The 11348-nt window shown below is 35.3% G+C and overlaps 1 protein-coding gene across 1 annotated transcript; it reads right to left on the bottom strand.

The window, feature by feature from the left end:
• Positions 1-892: 892 nt before the first annotated feature.
• On the bottom strand, positions 893-10724 carry LOC113711753 (ABC transporter G family member 25-like). Its single transcript, XM_027234944.2, has 3 exons — positions 10411-10724; positions 9281-10133; positions 893-2318 (listed from the first exon to the last, which is right to left on the bottom strand). The coding sequence occupies exons 1-3, from the start codon at positions 10516-10518 to the stop codon at positions 1300-1302; spliced, it is 1980 nt and encodes a 659-aa protein (XP_027090745.1). The 5' UTR covers positions 10519-10724; the 3' UTR covers positions 893-1299.
• Positions 10725-11348: the final 624 nt, after the last annotated feature.

The following is an 11348-nucleotide window of genomic DNA, read 5'->3' as shown; positions in this document are numbered from 1 at the left end:
AAATTTTTAATCCTTCACAAAGTAGAGATTTCACTCTTTGAAATGGCGATATCAAAATCACTATTTCATACGGCAGTTTTGAAGTGACCATTTGAGAGGGTAACTTTAGGTTGTTTGTTTTTTGTTTTCATTTCTCTCTAGTTGACTTGTTTTAAATCACCTAAAGTCACCTTTTTAAATGGCATCTACAAAATCACTACATGAAATAATGACTTTAAAGTTGCTATTTCAAATGACAAAATCCCTACTTTAACAAGAATTCAAAAGTTTGAACTAGTTTCAAAATTTCCAATAAACATTGGATTATTTTGGTAAATACCACGAGCCATTAGCAAGTTTTTTCTCCTTTTTCTTTTAGTGAAATTGGGCTGGATTGGACCTATTGTTGGACTTCATTTTCTGTCTTGGAACTCTCTTTCTTCCCCCTTTTTTTTTTGCGGGCAAATTGTTTTCTAGTCGTTTGGTTTTGTTCTTATTCTATTCTTTTTTATTGTTTTCTCTTTACTTTTCATTCTTCTTTTTTTCCTTACTTTTTTCCAATTCTTGATAAAGGAAATCTACAAGATACAATAACAAAAATGAACATCAGATAAAACAAATAAGGATAATAAAAATAAATAGTAAAATATAAATAGAACAACGATAAGAGAAAATTTTGGGAAAATAAGGTCATACTGCAAAACTATGGTGTCTACAAAGTGAAACTTTTACTAAAGTCAATTTCAAGATCACTAGAAAGAAAAAAAAATATAAATTAAAAATATAAAACAACATCTGAAAAAAAATAGACACAAGGGAAATAAAGAAATAAAGAAAAAGGAGAAGAGAATCTCAACAACAAAGTTGTCAAAACAAATAAATAACAAGATATGAAGGCACGTTCAAATTCATGTAGAACAAAATTTGGTGCAGGAGACCTTCAATAAACCTATAAAATGTTTACAGTATTCTCGAAATGTCGAGATGATGTTGAAGACTAATGATATGAACTGAACTGAATTTCAAAGTGAACTGTAAAATCATCAATTTATTGCCAATCGATTTTTTAAGGAGTGGACTTTATAGCTTGCTGTAATAAGATCATTTACAATTGTTTGCCACCTTCAATCTCTTGAATACCTCAACGACCAGCCTCTAAAAGATATCCCCATTACGCCTATATATATATATATATATATATATTTGATGGCAACATCTGAAGCCTGAAGGAGCTGCTAGCCAGCTTTCCAGAAGCAGCTCAGCGAATCTAATATGTCAAGATTGAGGATTTGAAATCTGAATCAAAGTTCCTTTTGTTTTTTAGGATCTCATAAACCTGAGTGCAAGATAAGCTACCAACCTATAGCCCAAAAACATTAGCAGCAAAATTGCAGAACTTGTCAGCGGGTGAATTTGTCCCCCAATGTCTTCATCAATAAAATTGCAGATGGCTCTATCACTTCCATGTTGTAAGCACCCCATCAATGAGGAAATTTCCTTGCCTTCCCCATAGTGGATATTTATTAGAAGTCTATAGGCATAAAATGTGGAAGAAATGTACTTAATCCAAGCCATGCATGAAGGTACTTTATGCACATAAAATCCTCCTGTTAGAACAAATGCCAGCATTGTGACAGTTACCACAGTTGAAGCCTGTTTTGCATCCATGATCAGTGCACCAAGAGCTAGGCCGAGGCCTTGAGACACAAGCACGTATCCAAGCGCAACCATCAGCGTTAAGATAAAGGCCGCGAGTTCAGGTTTCAGCCCTGCCATCCAATAGGTTATTGTGACAAATATAGTGGGGAGAATGAGCTCCATAGGCATGTCTCCTACGATCCGTGACATGAAATAGGAAGACAATGTATACATCCCCGAAGCTCTTTCCTTCATAAAGATGGCGCGTTCCTGAGGGAAAGCAAATGTGGCATTGAAAGATGGGAGAACTCCCCAGAAGATTGCAATGAAGAAGAGAAGGCCAAGGCGGTCCTGAATATTCCGAAAATCAGAATGCCACCACATGAATCCAGCTAACAATGAGGCTGCAATTACTTGAAAGACTCTCAAGGAGTTGAAGGTTTCATGCCTCCTCTCCTTGAGGCTTCTTTCTAGGAGAATGCTGAACTGATTGAACCAAGTGGAAACATTACTCGTCCAGCTGCTTCTAAACTGGTCTTTAGGGCTACAAATTCGTACCATCATCTCTCTTGGACCTGTACTTGTGGATGTTTCAAGACACGCAGCTTTTACATTTGGAGCTAGCAATCTGTTGTAGGAAGATACAAGAGTTTGCTTCACATTAGGCCTTTCTTTGTCATTGTTTCCAAGATGACATACACCTGCGCATATTCCAAGAAAGGGCCGGACTCAGGAAATCATTTGTTGAAGACACAAAAGAAGGAAAAGCACCTCAAATTGAAATCATGGTGAACACATAATATTGGTCCTTAAAATCAAGGATACTAATGTGTGTGTTCACACACACATATATATATATATAGTTGCTATGTGAATTTCTTTCATATTAACCAACTCGTAACATAAAAAACCTGAGTAATTTACAAGAACTTTTAGATCCTTAAGACATGCTGATGGAGGTAATTATCCTCCAAAAAATTTGGAATACACTGATTGAATGTACCATTAAAATATCCTATCATAATGAGAGATAGAACGGTATTCGACAAGTATATGCATCAAAGCTGCGTAAAGATAAAGTTAACACCACTGCTAGAAATTAAAATCACACTAACATGGGAAACATTTAACTACTTATAGCCTTGTTTGTTAGCCCAGAATTACTTAGGTGCATGTTATTCTTCTTGTTTTTTTTTTATAGATAAGAAGCAATCAGTCTGCTGAAAGGACATTGCAGACTGTTAAACATTAAATTAAAAATGCGAATCAAACTTCAATTATTTTTAAAAAAAAAAAAAACCTGTAGCAATAAGGATAAAAGAGGTCAACAGCATTGCTTGATTAGCATTGTTGATTCTATTCTTCTCTCTTTCGTTAAACTTTCGCTCTCTTTCATTTGTCGGAATGTACCATTATCGACTCCTAGAAAGAATGTTTATGAATACATGTTGTACACCATCTTTGTAAAACCGACAATAAAGTTATGTAAGGAAGAAAACTTTCAAAAAGCAAGATTTTTCCTCCTAACCTTCTAAAAGATAGTAAGATTTCAAATTAGGCAAGGACTTGAAGATAAAAGCGCCATAGTTTTTACCACTATTCAATAATATCTAAGCACCTCTCTATACTAAACATGCTTGAAAGTGAAAAAATCTACTATTAATTAGTGACTATAGAATGTACCACTACTATGAACCAATCAGTAGAAGCTAACAGTAGGAGCAAGATGACCCTCACCCTCTCCTTTGTTGGTGTGGTAAGGTGGCAGTCCACTAAAAAGATAATGCTGCTGATGGATAGGGCCACCATCCCTCCACTTAGTTCTACACACTATTATTCAATTGAAAAAGTTTGATAGGTGGGCTGAATGCGTACTGATTTGCTAAGGACGGTAACACGTGTTGGTCTCAAATTTGATGTTAAAAAGTGACATAAAGGTTCTATGTAGAAAGGATAGAAAATTATGGAACACACTTTGTCGGGACAAATTCTTGTGGTCTACAGATCAAATTGTGACAAGTGTTCTACTAACTGAAGTGTAAGGGATACCTTTCGGGAATCAATTCAAATGCTTTCTCAACTGCTACGACTATATAAGATAGCATGCTGAGTGATGGGCACCATCTCCTTTTGTCAGCCCATTCTACACCCTAATTTGCTGGCCACTCATTCTCAAAATGGTTAGGGTCAATTTCTAAGTTGGTACTAAGGATGGATATAGATATCCCTATCTGCAATTGTACTCAAGAACAAGGGTAAATGAAGATAATAGGAAGAAATAATGGTCCACCATGCATAACACTATACGATCATGGCCTGAAAATTTTGACCGGTTAACGTCGCACTTGTAACAAAGAAATTACAAAATCATTGCTATTTCATATTAGGACTAAAAAAGAGCAAAGAACCAAAAAATTTTGTAAAGCTAAAAACTCTTAAATAGTCATTAAAAAGATGAATATAATTATGGCCTTTAATGGGAGAATAATGAGCACTTTACTAATCAAATAAAATAAATTAGTTGACAAATATGACCGTATGATGCTTTAGTTCTCATCCTTATGTTAACTTAAAGAATGAGCCTATCCAACTATAGATACCAAATACTCCAACTTAATTAAAAAGTAGTAACAAATGCCAGCCACAAGTCTTGACTTCTCACTATAGTTACTTTTCCAACATATTCAAGAACACTTTGCCACAAGTAATGAGGAAAAATGTAGGACACATACCTAGATAATTACCTATGCCATATTTAGCAATTTTCAATCATACGGAAACTGCTATTTTAAGGTATATTTTTGTAAAAAAAAAAAAAACTGTCAACTCACAAGTCAAAAAATATATTTTACTGTGCTGATGCACTAAGAAACCAATTCCCAATTGAATATCCATACATGTGACAGAAGATATTCTACATCAATACTATATTAAGAGGCTTGAGATTTGAGAGGGCGACAAATTTTGGCATTAAATTTGGTAAGTGGTCTGCCTTACCCAGCAACTTTGTCAAATGTAATGAGAGATTGATGCTGTGATACGCAAGCAATGTTGTCAGCTTCTATTGTTTCCTTTTAAAAATTAGTTTGTCCAATGATGAATCAAGAGGCAAAGGCATGATTAACACACAATTATTTCATAAGCAGGACCTTTGATGTATTAAGTATAAAAAAAAAAATTGTACTTAAAGAAATCCAAATTCTCTCCACTAACAACAGTATAATTATTTTTCAAATAATATTTTTATCCCATTAACATGTCCCACCAATTTAAATAGAGTTATGGAGAGCCTTTTTCTTTAGGATTCCAAACAAAAACAATCCATGATATCATGCATTTATCTACCTAATAAACCCTACAACACTATTGCACCAAACCTGAATTATCTATTATTGGTAAGGAAGGCTGAAATTTTAGTATTACGGTTAATAATAGTCACTTGAAGCAGAAAGAAAACTCTCAATGAAAATAATACTCAGAGAAACAAGTCTTTAATTATTTGAATAAACTTTTACTCCTTAATATCAAACACGTTTATCAATCACTTTTTAATCTTTTTAATGTCTTTTTAAATTACACACATAATATCTCAAAAAGTGCCATTGTCAGTTGTACACCATTTAATTCTCAAGCTGACAATATTCTAGGTATCCCAGCCCACCTCTCTTCTCAAAAATTAAAGAAATAGAGTCCCACATCGAATTTTGAATTGAAAATGGTTCTAAGAGATTCTAAATCATCTAGGGCAAGAACCTAGTAGTTCAAAGGTCAATCTATATCTCCAATTTTTGAAACTAACATTAGAATTGCTTCAAAACAAAAAAAAACTAACATTAGAAAACATTCTTCGTGAAACCCACTATACCACTCTCTACTCATGTCTGCACATGTAAAAGTAAATTACACATTATGGAGAAGAGAAAGGGCGGCCACGCCCAGTGCAGGATGCAAAAGTTAATATTGTCTTTGAAGATCCTTCTCTCTAGGTGAACCATAACATATCATTGTCCCATTCCTTCGACAAAAAGTGATTAATATGATTTTGCCTCAATATCTTTGGCTTTATTCATTTCTCAATTGTCATAGTCAATTGAAATAATCCTCTGTTGCATCACCATCATAATAATGTTCGTTAAGCACTTATCTTGCCAACCAAAATCTTTTTTTTTTTTTTTTGGGGGTACTACCAAAATCGAAAAAATCCCCATCAATGTGAACTTGGTTAGAAAGCTTTGATTGGAGAAAAAATTACTTACAAGAAGCAATTATTATTAACAAAGATTGAGCAAACTGAATCAATCAGAATTTGGTTTGGTGTCGAATTAGGTCATGATAAAAGTAGTTTCGTCATAATATCAAAAGCTTTGAAAAAATAAGTGAAAATAGCAAAGTAAAATATTGGTCAAATATAAGTTCAAGCACCAAAAGAAGTTAAAAAGAGAAAAGTTGAATTCTATGAATATGTGATTTACATATCTATTTTCTTATTGTCTTCTATTGGTATTAATATAAGGGTTTATCTAGCAGGTACCCATTGGACACTCGTTGAGATATAGTTCAAGTGTCATATTTTTAGAAATATAAGATTAATTAAAAAAAGTAAATAAATACAATGGAGGGTAATAATTGTAGTGTGTGTATATATATATAGTAAGTTAGGTTAATTTTAGGTATATTAATATGTCTCAATGGACACCTTTTAGAAAGATCTTAATGCAAAAAATTTTCCGTTTCTAATTGATTCTCATTTTTATATGGTTAAGGATGGAAACATATGGTCCCCATAGAAAGGTATTCATCTTCTGCTGATGACGGATTTTGCGATCAAAATACTAATTTGAGAGGATGTTAGGCCCCAGTTTCCATCAATTGATCCCCACACTAAAAACTAGTATCAGGTCCTTCACCTGATTTGTAGTGTGGGTTATAAATATTGAATCCAAATTTTCAACGTAAAAGGATCCTAAGATCTTGTGTTTCTGGCTGATAATTTTCTCTTTATATATTAAAGCAAATCGAATCGGTTTACCACATTGCTTTGTGCCTCCCATGGCCACTCAATAAAGTAAGTTTTTGCGTAAGGAAAACGAATGTATCACAAACATGCATGTATCTTATCATAATATTTAATGTTAAAACAAGGACATGAATCTATTGCTAATATTGCCTCACCTGACCAAATTTGATGTGATACCCTTACCTTACTATGACAAATATACCTCTATTCAACAAATCTGCACGAGCCACCAATGTCCTAACTCATAACAAGAACATTTAAACTGTCTCCAACTAATCAATTTATCTTTGTGCTTATAGAGCCCTAGCTTTTCTATAGCTAAATTTGTATCCCACTTTCTTACATGACCTAGACTTATATTTATGATTTCATTGCCAAAACTTTACCTGCAAATTGCGTTCAAATTTTTTCACATCTTTTCTCGAGTACTCAAACTTAAAATCATTTATACCAATCACCTTGAGATGTCTATTTTTCCCCTTAAGTACACTGATTGATCTGAAGTGTACAATTGATCAGATCCATGTCACAAATTTTTTCAAGGAACATGCCTACAAGACTATAAAAATGGCACGAAAAGAATTTAAAATATTCGTCACCACTTTCAATCTAGCCTTAAATCAACTCTTGCTTCACTGTATTTGTAAAAGTACTGATTTACCAAAAAGAACCTATAAGATCGTCAAGTTAAAAATATTTTGTTCAGAAACTATAAAACAAAAAAGTAAAAAAAAAATTAATAATCAAAACTAAAATTAAAATAAACTTGGATTACTAAAGTTGGTCAGAGAGGGAAAAGGGGTAAAGGAAAGCCCGCCCGACCAGCTCAAGTTCAAGGACACATGGGCTGCAAAGAGTTCACGCATGATTCCAGAGCCTCTATATTTCTTCTACTATTATTACTTTTATCCAATACCAAAGAAGCCAGCACCTTTACATCTCAGCAGTATTATTCAATTCACCTTTTTTCCACCACCACCAGTACATTGCTTCCACCATCTTTACCACCAACCATGTAGTCATTAATCACGGGTACAAAATTCGGCTATGTAGAAATTTACACGTCACTTGCATCAATTAGAAATTGGGAGAATTTTATGCACTAAGCCAATGTCGAGGCCTTCTTTTTTATTTTCAGATAATTAATTTCTCAATATCTCCATCCCCCCCCCCCCCCCCCCCAAATGATATTTACCAACTTGCGTACAATGAAATTATTGCACCCCCACCTATGAGAGACAGGTTTCTTGATAATTGTTGAAAAGTACTAAGTGCCGAGCTCGTACGGGACTGAGTTGACTTGGCCCCAATTAATGCCGATGCCAACAAAAATAAATAAATAGGAAGCAATTTGAAGTTAATGGTCCAAATCGAGATAGAACTGAAACCTGATCTAAATCCTAAACCACCGTCCGTAATTACTAGACTCTTAACTTCACCTAAAAAAGTATTCACTCTCCTCAGCTTGAAGCCGCCCTAGATACACAATAAATGAGTATAATTTTAGTATAAAATTGAGTTTGCGTAAAACGCACGATTATATTAAAAATATATTAATTTATATCGAAATTGTATCAATTTCGACAACTGAACCAAAGTGGACAGAAATATAAAGGGGGAAGCGCCGAACCCATAGGTACAAGGGTAAACCATCTAATTTGTACCAGCTATAACAGCTATAGGGCATCAAAAATGTACAGGCATCAAGGTGGTCCGCGTCTGATGCGTTATTGTCATCGTGAGTGTTGTCCTATTAGAATCAAAATCAAAGTACCAAAAGAATTGGACCAAAACAACATTAAGGGGTTAGAAAATTGATACCACAGCCATTCAAGACTTCTTTGCGATAAAAGCACAAAAGCTCGTCTTAGATGGGGATTGAATTGATTGTGAAGATTGATGAATAGCAACAAACAGCTGTACAAATTAATGTCATTTCATTTCTAGTGTCGGATACCATGTGACAAAAGCCGCTGTACAAATTAATGTCAGCTCATTTTCTACACTGTAGCATAGGATAAGACTGGAGGGCTTATTGTTATTGGACATCCTAATACTTTGTAAGCCTGACTTTTCTCTATAGCAAGTAAAATTAATGCTATTTAGTTCACAAAAACCACGCAAGACTATAATTTGACAACTCCTACTCTTCTGAACAACAACAAGTCAACCTAGTCAATTCAACTTCCAAAAGGTAGTATTACACAAATATCTATCATGACAGACGAAATACATCGACTGTATGACAAATTGAGTCTCATAATTCCAGCTAAATGTAAAAGTTGTTCTTCGTCCACCTAACGTTGTTATCATCGATGACCCCTTTAATTAGTTTTTCCATTTCAATATCTTTGTTTCTCTACTTCATTCAAAAAAAAATTTGAAAAAAAAAGGAGAGCTCATAAAAGCAACTTAAATTTTGCACAAAAAAGTAAGTAAAATTAGATAACTACAAAAGTATGCTTCTAATAAATAATTTGAGTTCCAGCAAGGTTAGTACGATGGAGAAAATCGACAACAACAAAAACAAAAATCAAGTAACCTTGGAAGTAGGGTTGGGCCATAAAATTTCAAGACAAAATTAGTAAAAGCTACACAAGCAATAAGCATGCAGTCTTTCAATAAGGGCAAAAAGGTTGCACGTACCATTAGCGAGATCAAGCAGGAAATCCGCCGGATTCATGGGAAAAGATGGAGCAAATCCAACAGACTCAAAATAGTTCATTGCGTCATTGCCTTTCCCAAAATATACACTCCTCCCCTCCGACAACACCAAAACCGAGTCGAACATCTGATAAACCCGGCTTGATGGCTGGTGAACCGAGGTGACAATGGTTTTTCCCTTCCGAGCCAACGATCCCAGCGTCGAAACCAACCGAAACGCCGCCGTCGAATCCAGCCCTGATGTGGGCTCATCGAGAATTAACAAACTAGGGTTTATCAGCATTTCATGAGCTATGCTGACTCTTTTTCTTTCTCCGCCGGAAATCCCTCGTATGAAGCTGTTTCCGATGATTGTATTCTCGCATTTCACCAAGCCCAACTCGCTGATGACTGAGTCAGCTATGGAGATTTTTTCTTTCTTCGTCAGCGAGTTCGGTAGCCTCAGCAGTGAGCAGAAAACTAGGGTTTCCCGAACGGTTAAGTGCGGGTAAAGAACATCATCCTGAGCTACGAACCCCGTCCTTCTAAGAACCGGTTTGCTCAGTTTCCGGTTGTTGGCAAGGACTGTTCCGGTGAGGCCGTGGCTATGTTGGAGTCTTCCGGCTAGTGCATTCAACAGCGTTGACTTCCCACTGCCTGATGGACCAAGAATGGCTAGGATTTCACCTGGAGAAACCATTCCTGTGATGCCACTCAAGATTGTGCGTTCTTGAATCACTGCCGTTGGATTCTCAACATCAGAAGATGTGGGCCCGTTGCTCGTGAGCATCTTTCTCAAGCTTCCCCCTCTTGATTTTTTGCTCTTCAGCTTTACTCTATAACATACCTCCATGAACTGCACATCACCCAAACCGAACTGTCAATTTTCCCATATCCACCTAATTTTATTTTCTCTTCTTGGTGGCATGTAATAATATATAGTATTAATTTTTTTATACTGACAGTCAGCATAAATAATTTTTTTTTAATGAGTAAATATAAATGCATGTTACATGCATAAAAATAGAATTTCGTAACATGAGAATTACTACGTAGCTTTGTTTAACTCATAAATATATCAATACTCTACAGTCGACACACATAGATTAGTGGTTGTACGGAGGAAGTGTTACCTTGAGGGTTATAGGGAAAGAAGAAGACATTATTGGAGGCAAGTGATGAGGGGAATTAATGGAGGGTTCTTCAGTGTTTGAATTTTCTGCTTGACCAAACACTTGCATTCTGTAAATGTGTTGCTTGGTTGTTCTAAACTTTACAACTCTCACTTCATGAAAAGCAATGATATATATGTGGAAGAGAAAGTGGCAGGAAAGAAAAAGCGAAGCAAAAGTATGGGAGGGGAGTTGTGAAGTGAGTTGAATAATTGAATGAAATATGCAGAAATCAAGAGGGCCAAAAAGGGGGAAAGAATTGGATGAAATGAGAGGATTGAGAGGGCTATTTATTTGCTTTGAAGCCCCAATGCTTGCCACGTCAAATTGACAACCCCACAGCACATATGATACGTGGCACTAGTCCTCCATAGCCAGCAGAGGTTTTTCCTTTTTGCATAAAAGGCCCTTTGGCTTTGCGCTGACGAAAACATTTCCTATTCAGCGACGTTTCTATGTTCATCTTCGACACCCCACCAAAGTAAAGTAGTGGTTTCGTCTTCCTTTTGCTCTCACTTTCTGAAGTAAGAAAGAGAGGAAACAACCCAGAAAAGCACCTGGCCATCTGTGGATCAATGAGGATAGGGGATCAGAGACAAGTGAATTTTTTCAGCTGTAGCACTCGGATGATTTACACAAATTTAATAGCATTATTTAAAAAAAAAAAACTTGATTTTCGTGTGTAAAAACAGAATGCTGTCCCTATCGGTTCTACAGGGACGTGCACAGGTGCAATAACCCGAAACATTTGTGGATATTTTGTGTTTTTCTTCTAAAATATAAATTACTAAAATTTAAATTTAAATTCTAGCACCAGAATAGATTTTTTTTTTTAAAATGAAGTTTAAGATAATACTTTTCCCCCCAAAACTCAACTTAACTGATAGGAACATTTGTTA

The sequence above is a fragment of the Coffea arabica genome, chromosome 10e (assembly GCF_036785885.1).
Source record: "Coffea arabica cultivar ET-39 chromosome 10e, Coffea Arabica ET-39 HiFi, whole genome shotgun sequence".
Classification (NCBI taxonomy): Eukaryota; Viridiplantae; Streptophyta; class Magnoliopsida; order Gentianales; family Rubiaceae; genus Coffea; species Coffea arabica.
The sequence above is the reverse complement of the archived record's forward strand: the minus strand, read 5'-3'. Positions and strand labels throughout refer to the sequence as shown.

Bases quoted from the DNA above. Each gene is read 5' to 3' on its own strand.
- LOC113711753 (XM_027234944.2), bottom strand. From the start codon at position 10,518: ATGCAAGTGTTTGGTCAAGCAGAAAATTCAAACACTGAAGAACCCTCC. The intron at 10,134-10,410 runs GTAACACTTCCT...GGTGATGTGCAG, and splicing joins CTTTCCCTATAACCCTCAAG to TTCATGGAGGTATGTTATAG. The intron at 2,319-9,280 runs GTACGTGCAACC...GAATATGCGCAG, and splicing joins CCTGCTTGATCTCGCTAATG to GTGTATGTCATCTTGGAAAC.